Source organism: Elephantulus edwardii, unplaced genomic scaffold, assembly GCF_000299155.1.
Source record: "Elephantulus edwardii isolate Elephantulus edwardi_28Jun2011 unplaced genomic scaffold, EleEdw1.0 scaffold00088, whole genome shotgun sequence".
Lineage (NCBI taxonomy): Eukaryota > Metazoa > Chordata > Mammalia > Macroscelidea > Macroscelididae > Elephantulus > Elephantulus edwardii.
The window spans coordinates 4,632,172-4,649,676 of NW_006399838.1; the positions used below are offsets into that span (position 1 = coordinate 4,632,172).

The window sequence follows — 17,505 nt, forward strand, 5'->3', positions numbered from 1 at the left end:
AAGGTAATAATGCAGTTTGTGGTTTGCTAAATGACTTTTTTCCTCTTTGGAAAATTTAATTCCATTAGGGTTTTTTTATTAATTATTGGCACACTTTGTTGTTAAGGAGAATTTTTTCCCTATAAAAAAATAATGACATTTTAGAAAAGTAATATGTTTTCATGCCATTTTCAGAAAAAAATGAGATAACTATAGACATTCCTACTTTTTATTCAGCATTTAAGTCTCATTATAAAGAAAAGTTGTAGGAAAGGAACAAAGTCCTTTTAAAATGTCACCTAACTTTCCTTTTGGTCTGTTACAAACCGTAATGGCCCCATTTAAAGCAGGAAGCTGAGGGTGATGTCAGGGTATTATCAAGACTGTTACATGAGCAAAGATAATTTAAAGAAATTCTCAAATAGCGGAATCCATTTTAAACGCCTCTTGTGATCTAGAAGGAAGAAAAGCTTTGCTGAGCAGAAGTTGAGAAAGATTTTTCTCATTCCGAAAGTTTGCAGGTATTAGAAGAAGAAGGTGGGGGAAAGTAATTTACCAAGTTTGTCATGTTATTTATAGAAAATACTTATATGAAGATATTTTAGCTAGATTTTGTAAGAGAAAACTTTCTCTACAAATTACTCACTCGTGCCTGTTCATGAGTAAGCTAATTATAATGTTAAACTTAAGAATTTGATTTTAGATCAAGTTTTTAAAAATGACACCTTAGAAAATGGAATTTTTATTTTTATCTGAAAGCAAGCTCATTTTGGAGCACTGTTTACAACTTTTTTTCATTAATTAGTTTTCTCAATTTGGAATAGTATTTCCAGAACTAATTAAAAGTTCTTTCTAATGAATAGTCAAGACCAAAATATGTTATCTCTACCGTACAGCATATAAATTTTTAAATCATCCATAAAGGTAATTCTATTTCATATGTTTGTGAAAAGTCATATATTGCTATTGATGCCAAATTGGTGGTTTGCTTCGTAGGCCATGATTGAAGAGGCCATCACCAGAGCTGAATCTTTCTCCGTTATGTACACACCATTCGCAACAAAAATGACAGCGGATAAAATAGAGAAAGTAAAAGAGGTTTTCACAAGAACCCACCCTGCATATGTGGATTATATCTACACAGGTAAGTTCCAGTGTCAGTTACAAGACCCACTCTCAGGTGATACTTTATTTCTATTAAAGCAAGTATAGAGTCCTTTCCGATTTGTTTAAGGTTTCTTTTCAGAGGTGTGCTATTTTCATTTGATTCACTGAAAGGGGAAGTTATTTTAAAATTTTAACTAGAGCTAAGAGATTGAGATTGTTAACAGTTTCCACTTGCTTGGCTCCACAATCAACACTCTTAGCACAAGCATTCAAGAAATCAAAAGATAAATTGCATTAGGAAAATCTGCTGTCTGGGACCTCTCTAGAGTTCTGAAGAGCAATGATGTCATCCTAGTGATTAAGGTATACCTGGTTCAGGCCACAGTCTCCACAATTAATTGCTATGCACCAGAAAGCTGAGCAATGACTAAGGATGACAGAAGAAGAATCAGTGCTTTTAATTGATTTGTGTAGTGATGCTGGAGAAGAGTATTGAATATATACCATGGATTGCCAAGAGAACAAATAGATTTGTCCTGGAGAGGATGAAACCAAACTTCTCCTTGGAGGCAAGGGTTTTAAAGCTCTGTCTGGCATATTTGGGGCATGTTGCCTGGAGAAACCCATCCTTGGAGAAAGACATCTTGCTTGGAAAGGACAGTGCAGGAGAGGAAGACGCTGGATGAAATGGATTGACATAGTAACTGGGATAATGGGGTTAGGTATGTGGAAGACAGTGAAACTGACTCAAGATAGGGCAATAGGGCACGGTTTAGAGCTATTGCACATAAAGGTTCGCCATGAGTCACACGTGAATTGATAACAGATAAGACATCTGACTCTGTATGATTAGGCCACTGTTACAGTGCTATCGTGTTCCTATATTCTAAGAGGAACTTTAGTTTTTAAAAGAGGAATGAACAGTATCATAGTCATCTAGTGTTACTGTAACAGAAATAGCCATTTCTGGGTGGCTTTAACAAACGAGATTATTTCTCATCATTTAGAGGCTAAGGGCACCAGCTATTGAGGGAGACTTTCTCTCTGGGAATTCCAGGGGTGTGTAACTTCTGGTTCCTTATAGATCTCCATGTGTCTTGGTATTTATTTACTTTACACCTTCTCTCTGTTCATTCATTTAATCTCTTTATGTTTCAAAAGAAACTGGTTCAAAATGCAGCCTACACTAATCCTGCCTCATTAGCATGAGAAAAACCACCAGGATTATGATAGCAGGTTGGGGACTATAACTCAATCCATAACAAATGCGTTCTCATTGTCAGTCAAATAGGTGATTATAGTAAATCTTTCTCCAATTCTTGATATTTCTACTTTCCTTCTAATGACTCAATGGATAAACTCTCAGCTATTAACTGAAAGGTTGATGATTTAAGCTTATTAGTGGCAAGCGACTTTGCTGCTGTCCCCACAGATATGGTTCAAGGCCACCAGCTGCTTTGCAGGAGAAGGATGGGTAATCTCCTCCCTTGTAATTAACTGCCTCTGAAAACCCACTGGAGCTATGGGTCAGTTCTGACTCAACTCAATCACTCTGAAGGAGAAAATGAATTCTATAAATACTGCAACCTTGAAAACACTATGGGGAGAATTATTCTGCCCTTTAAGGAGGCTGGACTTTATGGGGAGAAATGTGGCATCAGGATTGGAGGAAGACTTACCACCAACTTGTGTCATACAAATGAAACAACCTTACTTGCTGATACTGAGGAGGACCTGAGGTGTCTGATGTAGAAGGCCAAGGACAGTAATCTTCAATATGGATTGAAGCTCAACATCAAGAAAACAAAGATTCTCACCACTGGGCCAATTGGCACATCATGGTAGCTAGTGAAGAGATTGGGATTGTTAATAATTTCATCTTGCTTGTTTCCACAATCAGCAGTCTAGAAATCAAAAGATTAATTGCATTAGGAAAATCTGCTGTCAGGGATTTCTCCAGGGTACTAAAGAGCAATGCTGTCAGACTAGGGTGTACCTGATCCAGGCAACAGTCTTCGCATTTACTTGGTATGCATCAGAGAGCTGGAAAATTACCAAAGAAGACAGAAGAGTTAATGCCTTTGAATTGTGCTCAAGAAGAGTATTGAACAAGCCATGGACTGCCAAGAGAACAAACAGGTCTGTCCTGAAGAGGATGAAACCAAGCTGTTCTTTGGAGGCAAGAATTTTGAAGCTCTGTCTCACGCACTTTGGGCATGTTGCCAGAAGGGACCAGTCCTTGGAGAAGAAGGTCATGCTCAGAGGGGTGGAGGGATGAAAAGGAGAGGAAGACCTTGGATGGGATGGATTGTCACAGTAAATTGGGTAATGAGAGTAGGTGTATCAGAGACAGTGAGACTGGCTCAGGATAGAACAGGGTTCAGAGCTGTTGTGCATAAGGCCATTAGTCAACTTGACAACTTATAACAACAAAAACAAGTCACTGTAAGAATCAACTGAAAAGCAAGCACTTTGGGTCACCCGTTTTGGTGCTTCCATCAAATAATTGTGCTGTGAACCCCAAAGTTGCTTCTCTGGTGGTTCCAAACCAGCCATTCTGTGGGAGAAAAGCGGGCAGTCTCCTCCTGTCTGGTTTTCACTCTGTGAAGACTCACTAGAGGATCAGCCATGAGGTAGTTCCGACTGAGCACTCAGTAGTTATTTCATACCTCCAGCTTCTTTTTCTCATCCTCTAAGATCACCTGTGCTCAGGTAAGGTCTGGATCATCTAGAGTTCTGCAGTGGATGCAATACTGATAATATACTCCCTCCTCCTTTATCGTTGGGTACCACTTGATCTGATGGACTCACTCAAAATTCTTTTTTGTATTAAGTATGTGACTGACTCTGAGAAGAATGGGAATCCCAGAACATTTAATTGTGCTAATGCGAAAGCTATACTTGGACCAAGAGGCAGTAGTCAGAACAGAGCAGGGTAACACTGCATGGTTCAAAATTGGGAAGGGTGTACGCCAGGGATGCATCCTGTCTCCATACCTTTTCAACATGTATGCAGAGCAGATTATCCGAGAGGCTGGGCTCTATGAGGAGAATTGTGGCATCAGGATTGGTGGAAGATCTATTAACAATCTGCGTTATGCAGATGACACAACCCTGCTCGCTGAAACTGAGGAGGACCTCATGCACTTGCTGCAGAGGGTCAAGGACTGCAGCCTTCAGTATGGACTGAGGCTCAATGTCAAGAAGACAAAGATTCTCACCACTGGACCAATTGGCAGCGTCAGGATGGATGGCGAAGAGATTGAGAGTGTTCACAGCTTCAGTTTGCTCGGCTCCACAGTCAACACTCTTGGCACCAGCAGTCAGAAAATCAAAAAACGAATCACAATGGGAAAGTCTGCTGTTAGGGACCTCTCTAAAGTACTCAAGAGCAACGGTGTCTCTCTGGAGACTAAGGTGCGCCTGATACAGGCCATGGTCTTTGCAATCACTTGTTATGCATCAGAGAGTTGGAAAATGACTAGGGAGGACAGAAGGAGAGTTGATGCCTTTGAGCTGTGGTGCTGGAGAAGAGTACCGAAAGTACCATGGACTGCCAGGAAAACAAACAGATTCATCCTGGAGAGGATTAAACCAGGCTACTCCTTGGAGGCAAGGATTCTGGGGCTTCGTCTGACATACTTTGGACATGTTGCCAGGAGGGACGGGTCCTTGGAGAGGGACATCATGCTTGGGAGGGTGGAGGGACAGCGCAGGAGGGGAAGACCCTCTATGAGGTGGATTGATTCTGTGACTGGGATAATCGGGATGGGTGTGTCAGAGGCAGTGCGGTTGGCACAGGATAGAGCAGGGTTTAGGGCTGTTGTACCTAGGGTCGCTATGAGTCGAAAACGACTCGACGGCACATAACAACAAACAACATGTGTCAAGTCGGGAGCTTTTCTGACACGACGTTTAAGCTTTTGGCTGCTGAACAAGAGTCCAGTGGTTCAAACGACCAGTCTCTCTTCAGAAGGATGAGGCCATCTGCTTCCTAAAAGCATTACAGCCTTAGAGAGTCTATCATTTAATCTGTCTCATAAGATCACTATATGTCAGAGTCAACACCATAGCAGGAAGCTCAGTTTTTTGGCTTTGTCTGTTGTTGTTGTTGTTGTTGTTGTTGTTGTGTACCATCCAGTTGGAACCAGCTGGTTTTCAGAGGCAGTAAGACACATGGGAGGAGATCGGCCTATTCCTCCCACAGAGCAGGGGGTGGATTTGAACTGCAAGCCTTCTGGTTGGGAGTGTAACTCCTTACCCCTCAACCACTAGTTGAAGAACCACTAAACAATGGTGCTCTGGTGGTTTAGTGGTAAGAGTTTCACTTACAATCCAAAGGCACACAGTTCGAATCTACCAGCTGCTCTGCAGGAGAAAGATGGGCAATCTTCTTCCAAGAGATTTACTGCCTCTGAAAACCCACTGGAGAATCAGCGATGAGTTGTTTTCAACTAAACAGCTCATCGCAGCAACAATAACAACAACGGTGATGTGGTCGTCAGGGAGTTGGGTTTATTAACCCAAAGGTAGCGGTCCCTGCCTGTTTCTGACTTTGTGAAAAAAAGATGTACAGGCTCCTTCCATGTGATTTTCAGCCTCTGACAACCAGCTACGGGGCCAGTTCTGAGTCAGTTCTGATTGTACAGTAATGAGTGAGGGAGTGAAGAACGACCACGCCATCTGACACAAATCTCCAAAGCACCTTTTCCTAACACATTCTCCGTTGAGGGGACCCTCACTACTCTTTGTATGATTAGCAATGTCTACTGTTTATTTTTGGCATGTTGTCAGGGGAGGTCAATCCTTGGAAAAAAGATACTGTGATGGAAGAGCTAGTGGGTCAGAGAAAAAGAATACCCTCAACATGACGGGTTTGTAGTTACTGTATCAAGAGGCTCGAGCCCTTCAGAGGTGGGGAAGATGTCACAACCTAGGGAAGATTCCCTTTACAGGCTACTATAAGTCATAGCCAACTCGATGGCACCTAATAGTAATATAACATTATAGATCACTTGTAAAATTTTAAGGTCAAGTCCATTATCTCTTGAGATTCCAATTTCTTATGAAGCAAAAAAAAAAGTGATTCCTATTTAGAGACAACAGAGGTCTGGTGGTCTAGTGGCAAGAAGTTGTATTGTGAACCCAAAAGCACACAGTTCAAATCCACCAGCTGCTCTATGGAAGAAAAACAAGCAATCTTATCTTGTGCAATTTACAACCTCTGACAATGAGCTGGGAGTCAGCTATGAGTTGGTTTCAAAATCACAGCAATGACTGACTAGCTGCTTTAGAGACAAGAAAATAGAAACTGGACAAAACAAATGGTCTTTACAAAGAAGCATGACAAATCAGTGGGGATAGGACAGGATTCAAAACCATGTCCTTAGCACTGAACTAGATTACTTCCATGTAACTGGAGAAGAGATTTTATAGAAGCATTAAATTTGGGTTCTATAGATTCCTTCTTTTCCTCTACAGTGCTTCAAGTACTTCAGAGAAAAGATATTAAATAAATCTAACTAGTAATGGTGGCAGAACAAATCCCTGTAGGACCATTGAAATTTAATGCAGAAAAAAGGAAGAGGAGACAGGTAGTGCATGCCACAGCACCTACCGATGCACATTTCCTTAGTCTGAACATTCTAGAAAGAAAGAAAAAGATCTCAGCACTCACATTTATTGCTAGTGGTCTATTCATTATTCATTATTTCTCTATATTTTGAGAAGTTGGGTTTGTTTGGTTTTGTTTTCATTTTTGGTGGAAAGAAACTAGTAGCAGATAAAATCAAGCTTGTTAATAGTGTCATGGAAAAAATGAGTCAAATTCAGCTATTTACATTTCTCTGCTCAGATTTATTGGTATAAAGAAAGATTACTAATGGAGATCACCAGTTTTCCAATTCTTCTACTGGTAGAAAAAGTTTAGTTCTATGTAACCTACTTCATAAGGGGAGTCGTGAAGATTAATTACTACCTAGGAAGCACTATTTTCACTGAGAGTTTATTAAACAATAATAGCATTAATGAGCCAGGTTCATGTCTCCTGTAACTCCATCAAACCTGTTATCAAGATGAATTATGATCTGTTGGCAAGACAATTCACACTACAGGATCTTACACTTTGGAAGGGAAGATAATTATAAGTTACTAATGATTGTTTCTATTATTTCATAATCACTAATTGCCGGAGTATGACAGTGCTGTATGAGAACCCAGAGCAAAAAGACACAGCTTCGGGAGAGGGGAGGGAACAGAGAGAAGGCAGTCTTGAATTTTTAATTTCATTGAAACTTCGTGGTAAGTTCTGTACTCTATGGAACCTAACACTAAAAAGGCAATGGCCTTGGTGATGCTATTTACTTCTGTTGGAACTTACTGAAGGGCCTTCCCCACAGCCATTGCTAGGGTGGTGAAGAAACCACTATGACTGGCTGTATGTCCATAATCTTAAACATCTGATTTCTTTTTTTCTCAATAAATTCCAAGACATGTAGGGAACATGCATAGGACGAAGACAGATCAAATATACATTTGTTCTTCAGACACATCTACAAAGATGGCAAAGTAGAGATTAGAACAACAGTAGCAGTGAGAGATACTGGCTAGAAAGGGTTTTGGATTGAATTGTTTCTTCCCTCACTCCTCCAAAATTGTGTTGAAATTGTAACTTTTCTACCTGCATAGAAATATTTTTAATTATATTATTGAGGCCATATAAGGGTGGTGTGGGCCCTAAACCTAATCACTTTTGAGTTATAAAGAAGGAACTCATGCAATATTATACAAAATGGATCACCCTGGAAGATATTATGCTGAATGACATATCTCAGTCACAAAAGGACAAATATTGCATAGTGACACTGTTTTAAAATGGGACTGACATTGGGTTTGGGGGAAAACTGAGAAAAGAGGGAATAAATATTGTACACTCAATTGAAACAGGTGAGAGAGAGAGAGAACTGTTTAAAAGGGACATATGATTAGGTATTATTTTCATGACAAGAGTCCAGAATAAGAACTGAATAGTAAAGTGGACTGGGGGAGGAAGAATTGTATAAAAATAAAAGAATTTTTTTCCCAAAGAGAAAAGTGAACTGGGAGTGGGGAGGGGTGGGCAGGGAGGAAAATGTTCAACAATGAATGAATGGAAATCCAAATCCTCTACAATCTTTCATTAAAATCTCAATTAAAAGAAAAAACATCATATCCTAAAAAAAAAAGAAAGAAAAGGGGGGAAAAAAACCCGAATGCAGAATAGACACACAGACAGAGAGGAAGGAAGATACCGAGAAATGTCACAGAGCACCGTGGAATGTCAAGGAACTCTCCCAGAGCTCTGACTTCAGGTGGTTAGTGTACGGAAATGCTAGAAGTTTCCATTCTTTCATGTCAGTCACTCGTGTTTCTTTACGGCAGCATCACATAATGAAGATACTTCTTCAGAGAGAAAGAGATGCAGCCTACAAGAGTGACTGCTTTTCACACTGGTGCTGCCCAAAGCTAAGATTCTCTTTTAATCAGTGGTTTTTGTTTGGTTGGTTTGGTTTTTTTGTTTTGTTTTGTTTTTTCATTTTAGTTCTTTAATTTTAAGCCAGGTAACAATACATGTTTTGTTTTAAAAAGTTAAGAAAAAAATAAAAATTACTAATGTTCCAACAAAAATACAGGATTGTTTTAGGCAAAACCAAAATACAAAATCTTATTTCTTCATCTGACTGATAAACTTTTCCACAATTTCATTGAGTCTTTCAGACTCCATTAGTGTTGAGATATACTTTAAGATGCTTTTATCACACCAATTTATTGCATTGTTTACATCAACAAGTACTCAGGAAGCAGGTATGACTAGAGTCGTCAATGACTATATTACTCGCACCTCACTCTGTATGCTCTGCCTAGAATCAGTAATAGATTCTGAGAACACTCACTACCAGAATTTAGTCCTTGTCAAGGGACTAATCAAGTTCAACAGCTTCCTCCCTTTTCTGATGGGGTCGTGTTGTGAGTTTTTTGGTTGGTTGGTTGGTTGGTTGGTTGGTTTGGGGTGTTGTGTTTTTTTTTGTTTTTTCTGTTTGTTTGTTTTTAGGGTGGTTTTTTTTTTTGTCTAATTTCAACACTCACTAGGTCAGGAATAGTTAGGGACTTTCTGAACCTCAAGGAGTCTTCCTCATCCACTTCTGGCGCGGCTGATACAGCTGTGTTGGCACAGCGAGTGCTTCTGGAGATCAGCTTCCTTGACAAGAGCAGGACCTAATGTGAATAAGGCACCTTCGGTGACCCAAGGAAACCTAGATGGGTCACATGTGAGTGCTCCACAGACACACAACTACCATTCCCACCCCACAAGTCGGATCAATCTAAAGTCACTTGCTGAAGTTCCTTCTCCCTGTTGGAAAGCTAACTGAGGCCATATAGCTACTACCCACTAGTTCTTTCTCCAAAAATCATCTCAATTCCACAGAAGACTGCAAGTAGCCTTAGTTTACTCTGCAAAGGCAAAGTTCTGTTACTCTGTCTTCTCCCTTTTCCCTTCTCCATGTCTCTACACCCCAGAATCCTCAGGACCAGAAAGAGATCCACAGGGGAGAGGTGTGGTTAGTGTACCAGTTGATTTAGCAGCAGACTTTTGCTGGGAATGTGTTCTCTAGATATTATTTCTAATTGAGAGGACACACAATTAAGTAACTCAGACAAGGTCCTCGCCCTAACTAGGTTTAGGTTCCAGTGGGAGAAAAGCAGACAGATACATAAACAATGCATTTATACGGTAGTTTCAGTTACCAATTCATGATCCAAGAAAAAAGAGAGGGCCATTGGAAGAGTAGGTGGCTGCAAGCTGAGGGAAGGCAACTTGAAATAAACTTACGGGGTAGCATTTGATAGGAAACAAGAAAGGATACAGCCACTACTTTCCTAGAAGCAGAAATATACATATAGGATGGGGTGAGGGCAACTAGCACACAAGTTAATTATGAGCAATAGTTGAATTTTCTTTTTTAAAAAAAATTAAAGATTCTATTATAAACACTCTACTACTGGCACCAACACGATGGAAAATCTTTTGTGAGAAAGTGGATTCAACTGTATCTGAAAAGATTAATAAGAGTTAAGATAGAAAATGAGAAAGGAGATAAAGACCCAGGATTAGTGTTTCTATTAGAAGAAAGAGCTACAAACCAGAATTTATCGATGAGTCACTAGAAGCCAGCACAAGGGCCCAGAAAATCTCCCAGGCGGCTCCCCCTCTACCTTTGAACACTTTAGCCTCTACCTTTCTGCTATCTAGGCTCTGGTGTCCTAGTGAAGGAGGTTGCATTTCTTTAGGTAAGGAGTTGCATTCTCAACCCGTAGGCAGGGAGTTCAAATCCACCAGCTCATCCACAGGAGAAAGGCGGACAATGTTCCTTCGGCATGAGTTACATTCTTTATAAACCTACTGCAGGATCAGCTTTGAGTCAGTTCTGACTTGACAGCGATGAAAAGTCTTTTTCTTTCTCTTCAACAAAAACCTGGTCCTAGGGAATGCTCTGACAGTCACTCACACTTTAGGATAAATGTGGAAGTAACTTTTTCCTCTCTCCCAAAGAGTATTTTCAATTAAGACCTCAACTCGAGTAGAATAGAAGACTTATTCTTGATAAAAGAATGCAAGAGGTAAGAGAAGATGGGAGCGCCATTTGGAAATCGAGGCCTTACGCCATCTGCACCAAAAGGCTGGCTAGTTGTTGACAAAATTATTCTCTTTTTTGTCTCAGGCTCACAGCTGGAATATTTTGGACTAACTGCTAATGACATGTGGACAGAAATAATGTACACCACGGCCAACTCTGGCTCATAAAACCTTCCTCAAAGTTCTCTTTCTCCTTCACTGACTGGGTGCTGAGAACACGGACCTATAGGTGTCACGGACAGAGGAAGTGGAAAGCCCTTAATGACCTGGTGGAAAGTCCGTCACCAAATACAAAGTGAACATGAGCAAAACCAGACATTATCCTGCACCAGAAACATGTGCAATGTTGTTACATCAAGTGGCTTCAATTAATACACTGAGAGCTCTTATATCTTAATAAGTAGGGAGCTTCCTACTTCTTCTACCTTGTGTATAATTTCTTCCTAATTCAATGATTGTATAAACACTCTTCCATATGCAATCAGAGCTTATAATATCATTTTCTATCTCACACCCAGGTGCTCTTTTCCATGAGTAACCAAGGTAGATGCACGTGTGTATACATTTGTTCACACCACAGAAAGGTAAACAGTTCTGGAAAAAATACCGATGCCTCATGAGAGACAAAATACAATTAATATCTTTAATTGCAACAGGCAAAATTGAAGCTGTGCATAAGAATTTCTAAGTTTGAGAGACCATATAAACACACACAAATGAAGGTCATGAAATCTATACCTCCAAAATCTTGGATGCAATGTCTACCTATCAAAATTTTGCTGGAGAAGTTGTTATTATCATTAAAACTTGGAGACTAACACCTTTCATTCTCCCAGTGGGGGCTGGCACACAAATCTCCAACTCAGAAACTCTGCCCAACTGCAGGTCACCTTCACCAATCCTAGATTGCATGGAATTCATCGCTCTCGCGTCCTGCAGCAGTGCAGGGAGCCCAGCAATCGCTGGCAGCAGTGGTAGAGAGAAGTAGAGTGCGTGTTCACAGCAGAGATCTCTTTCCCATGAAAGGTGTTCCTCCCTGTAGCCAGCCCTCAATTCACTGTAACCCTTCTCTTTGATAGCCAGTGATAACAGATATGAGGAGAAAAACCATAAAAACCAAACCAAGTTCATTTTGAAATGTGTATCAGTGTGGATTTTCCCCCCAACGTTTTAATATAGTGAGCCAACCAAATTCACATTGAAATGTATATAGGTCTAGAATTTTTTTAGTTGAGTGAACTAACCAAATTAATTTTACAATGCATAAAAGTCTAGATATTTTTTTAACTTTTTAATTGAGTGGATAAACCAAATTAGAAATTAGATTTCTGGTGGTTTATTATGACAACAATTCACTCACGACCTTCAAGCAGAGACAGGACGGTATTGTCCTTGTAGTTTTGGGAAGATAACTAAGGAAAGTTAAAAGTCCTATCGGTCTTACAGAATAAGAAGGCTTCTACAAGCTCCAGAACTTCTATGCATTCTTTTCTATTTATGAGATATGTTGAGACCTACTGAAATCTTACAGGCATATTTTAATAGAGCTGTATTGTATTATGCTTCATGTGGGAAAAATTACTGATTTTTTTAGTAGTGTAGCTACCCATTTTTCTTATTTAAGGAAAAATCTAGTTTGATGCATGCAGAGTAGTCAGGGTATATAAAACAAATAATAACTCACCAGCCTCAGAATTATTATGTTTTCATTTATAAAGATTTTACTTGAGATTTTTATTCATATATTCCAATGAAATAATGCAATTGTGCACAGTTCTTATTCTTGGATGGTTGTATTTTAATAATAATAAAGTAATACAATAAGCAGACCCTGTCTCCTCTTGATGAAAATATCAAGATTTATTTGCTAAATAAATAAATATTCAGTAATGGATCTATGCTTAGTAATGTTTAATAGAAAAGGTTTTTTGGATCAGATATCAATTACTTTTAACACTTAGGTGGGAAGATTCATATTTTGTCTTTCTAATGCAATTTAGGTCCCAAGAGTAAATACATATGTTCAGAGGAATAATATATCGTTTTAAAATAGACCTTTAAAATTACTTCCCGCTCAAATTTATAACTTTGTTCTTGTTCAGTCATCATTTACAAGTAAAGATAATACATTCTTATGTTCTCTAAAGCAAGAAGTTAAAATTCCTCATTTTTATTCCTGCTTCTTAAAACTACTGTAATTTTATCATGATCAAGAGTGTTCAAGATCAGACTATTTTCCTCTTTGTAACTAACATTCTTAAATGGAAAAGGTTGTGGGATTAAAGAACCTGCATCCTCAATATTGTTATAAAAGTGTTACAGAGAAGTTGGTTGTGAAGATGATAAATCATCTTAGCTTGTACCGCAGAATTCTCATTAGACTCACAGAGAATCATTTCCAAAGCAAAGCAAACCCTCACAGATAAACAAAAACTCCTTTTCTTAAATAACCCCTTTTCTTATAAACTCCTTTTCTTTAATAACCCCTTTTCTTATAAACCCCTTTTCTTGAATAACCTCTTTTCATATAAACCCCTTTTCTTAAACAACCGCTCTTCTTATTTCTAAAATGCTGGTGTACCCAGTGAGAAGTGCGTTGTGGCATTATCCCAGCTAACGAACATAACACTTCTCAGGCACAGTTCATCCTTCCTTTCTAGCACATTCTGTCACTGTTGTTGTTATATACTGTCAAGTCAGAACCAAGACATAGCCGATTCTTCAATGAGTTTTCAGTGTCTTTCTCCTATGGAACAGCTGTTGGATTCAAACTGTGTGCCTTTGGGTTGGCAGGGCAGCTCCTTACCCACTAAGCCACGGGAGCGTCCTGCATTTTGTCACCGTACTTTCTCATCAGCTTCTCTTGCCTTCTAGTATCACCCTTCTCCTTGGCTTCCAGAAACAAAGGTGCATCCTGCTTTGGAAAATTTCATATCAGACCTGATGGAAAACAGACATGATTGTCTTTACAGATAACCGATTGGTATTGGCCAATAGCGACCATGTTCTGTGGCTGAAAGAGAGATTGATGGCTTGAGACCATCTAGAGGCATTTTGGAAAGTGGTGGTCACTTCTACAAAGTCACCCAGACAAGAAGGAGGTAATTGTCACTGAGTCCTTTCTTCCAAGTCACTTCTGCTAAGTGGACTTGAACTGCCAATCTCTAGGTCACTGGTCAAGCCCTTAGCCATTTGCACCATCTAGTATTTACTGTTCTCTATATTCCGCTCCATCTTTTCCCTCATGAATAGATTAGCTCCCTAGTCAGTGTCACTCTTGGTAACCGTATCATCATCTCAAGTTCTTGTCCGTCACCAGTCACTGTAAGCTGCATCTTCCCTGAAGCAATCACTGATGCTGTCTAATTCAGTCAGCATCTCTGTGATATTACAGTTAATCATTAGATTTCCATCTAATAAATCATGTAACTGAGAATTAAAATCCCTGAAGATTAAGCTCCCAGTCATACCAAACAAAGTCTTTACTTCCTCAACTTACATTCCACGAGTCAGTTTTATGCAGCATCGACATGTCTATTTTGTGGTGTTCTTATTTTTATTTCACTAGACATTATGAGCATGCGAGTCTGTTTCATTTCCCCTTGAGTATGTGGGTCACAGTTAGTCTACACCTCTTGGATAGGAGTGTGTGTCCTGATGGGCCTGTGGTCCACTCAAGGAGCCCTACCCAGTCCATTTACATTATTTGCATTCATTTATCTTTAATAAAAATACCACTGTAAAATATTTCCTATATAAGTAATGCATAAACGTACCTGTACACCTAGCTGGTTATAGTCGAGTAAGCACCAGTACTAAGGTCAATTTTTCCAGCTCTCCAGACACCTTCAGCTTGCTCCTTCTCACTCTCAAACCACTCCCTGCCCCTAATCAATTTAAAAGAATTCATTCTTACGGTTGTTCCTTAGAGGCAAGGATTCTGAAGCTCTGTCTGACATATTTTGGGCACGCTGGAAAGAGGGACCAGTCCTTGGAGAGGGACATCCTGCTTGGGAGGGCGGAGAGACAGCACAGGAGAGGAAGACTCTCAAAGAGATGGATTGATTCAGTGACCGGGGTAATGGGGGGTAGGTGTGTCAGAGACAATGAAGTTGTCTCAAGACAGAGCAGAATTCAGAGCTGCTGTACAGAGGGTCGCTGTGAGTCACAAGCAACTCAACAGCACATAACAACAACTTGAAAAGGGAAGAAGGACCACAGAAACTATAGGCTTAGCAGAAAAGAGGCTGGAGGAAGAATGAGAGAATTTTGTATAATCAATGACTTATTAATTGCAATTACTTTCTAATAAAAAAATATAAAATGAGACTCTATGTATCGGCTTCACCTGATGGACTACACAGGAATCAAATTAATCACATCTATGGAAAGAATTGTTGGAGAAGCTCAATATTAGCCGTGAAAACTAGGTCAGGTGCTGACTGTGAAAGAGACCATCCACTACTCATGTGCAAGTTCAAATGAAACTAAAAAAAATAAAAACAAGTCATTAAAAACCAAAATATGAACTTAAGTCTATCCAACCTGAATTTATAAACCATCTCAAAAATAGATTGGAGGCACTGAATTCAGATGAAGGAAAACCAGAAGTGCTATGGGATGATATTAAGGATATTTATGAAGAATGCAAAATGTCATCACAAAGAGAAAGAAGGGGGGGAAAAAAACCCAAAAGAAAATGGATGTCAGGAAGAGACTATGAACACTGCACTAGAATAGAAGCCAAAGGAAATTTGAGAAATTATGAAGAGTTAACAATGAATAAATGGAATCCAAATTCTCTATAATTTTTTATTAAAATAATTTTTAGAAATTTTTAAAAAGAAAGCAAAAAGCACATTCTGCGGGGAAATCTGCAGTCAAGGATCTCTTTACCAAGGAGCAAGAATGTCCATTTAAAGACTAGAGTGTAAACCTCAAGGGAATTCTATCACAAAAGATGTCACTGAAACAAAGGTTTATAAAACATGCAACGACCTGGGCCATGGTATTTTTCAACTGCTAGATCTGCTTGTCAAAGTTGGATAGTGAATAAAGAACACCAGAAAAGAAGATTTGCCTTTAAATTGTGATTTTGGCAAATAGTGTTGAATGGACTGATGGCTAACAGAATAAGCATACATGTCTTGGAGGAAATACAGCTAGAGCAATCCTGGATTCAGCAAGTTTGGCATTTATCTTACACACTTTGGACATGTTAACAGGAGGTCAGTTCTTGAAAGGAGACGTTATGCTGGGATAAGTAGAGGATTAGAGAAAGAGAAAACCCTCAAGGAGATGAATTGACATGGTTCTGCAACAATAAATTTAACGAGATTGACTGATTCAGTGACTGGGGTAATGGAGTAAGTGTGTTAGAGGCAACGAGGTTAGCTCATTGGGTTAGCTCAGGGTTCAGAGCTGTTGTCCAGTCTCACTATGAGTCACAGGCGACTGGACAGCACATAACAGCAGCAGCAGCAAGGCTGTGAGGACAGTGTAAGAGTGGACAAAGTTCAATCTGTAGTCCATAGGGTCACTGTGAGTAGATGACTCAACACCACCTCACAACAACAGCGACTTGGTCAAAATAATTCTTAATTATGTTCAAGCCCAAGAATTTTCAACTGGCTATACATTGCCAAGTTACTTCAGTGCCCAACTCTTTGATTCTTTAAGAATTTAATATTCAAGCCTAAGCATTTTCAACTTGTGATACATTGCCAAGTTACTTCAGCCCCAATTCTTTAATTCTTTAAGAATTTAAACAGTACATTTGATACTTTTCTCTCCTTCTCTGCTCTGTGTCTGACACTGTCCATCTCTTCGTCTTTCAGTATTGTCCAGCATTCTTTCATTTTCTCAGATCTAGATTCTCATTGTTTCTTTAGTTTGGGCTTGATTGCTCTTGGATGTACTCATAAAAAATTCAATTTTAATAATTATTTTTATTCATATATGTCCCAGTTAGATCTTTTTTAAATGTACTATATTTCTCTTACTACTTTCTCGTATTATTACATTTTCGTACTTTAAACATACATTTTATATTCTGTATGTAACACTGCTGTTTGTCAAGATCCCAGGAATGTAATGCTTCTGTTTGCTGTTTTGCAGTCTCACCCTTATTACAGTGTCTCTGTGCACTTTTGAGAATAAACCCTTGTTAAGTGAAAGTCTTTTTTCAGTACAGGTTGCTGGTGTATTATTTCAATGAAGATTTTCACTTTGGGTTTTTTTTTTCTCAAATTCCAGAGTTCTAGCAATTACAGAGACTTTGTTTCTAGAATTGAGGTTTCCTGGACCACCCAGCTAGTATAAATTCAAACGTCACCCCACATGCTTATAATTCAAATTCTCAGAGGGAAAAATATCTACCTAAACCCCAGATAATGTAAACCAGTTGATTCTGCTAGATCCCTTTGTTAAACATTTTTTTTAGTTGTCATTTCAATGGTACCCTCATCTCACTTTTATTTAAGAATGTACTCACCAGCAATGTCCATTATGCGATGACACAACCCTACTGGCTGAAACTGAGGAGGACCTGAAGTGCTGCTGCAGAAGATCAAGGACTGCAGCCTTCAAAATGGACTGAGGCTCAATTTCAAGAAGACAAAGATTCTCACCACTGGACCAATTGGCAGCATCGTGATAGATGGTGAAGAGATTGAGATTGTACACAGCTTTAGTTTGCTTGGCTCCACAGTCAACACTCTTGGCACCAGTAGCCAGGAAATTAAAAG

At 39.2% G+C, this 17,505-nt stretch overlaps 1 protein-coding gene across 1 annotated transcript in view; it reads left to right on the forward strand.

The window, feature by feature from the left end:
• The window catches only part of SPATA16 (spermatogenesis associated 16), a 343,510-nt gene that overhangs the window by 244,072 nt on the left and 81,933 nt on the right, over positions 1-17,505 (forward strand). Inside the window, exon 6 of the mRNA XM_006890379.1 lies at positions 976-1,123. Coding sequence (XP_006890441.1) covers positions 976-1,123 — 148 coding nt within the window. The remainder of the gene's footprint in view (positions 1-975; positions 1,124-17,505) is intronic.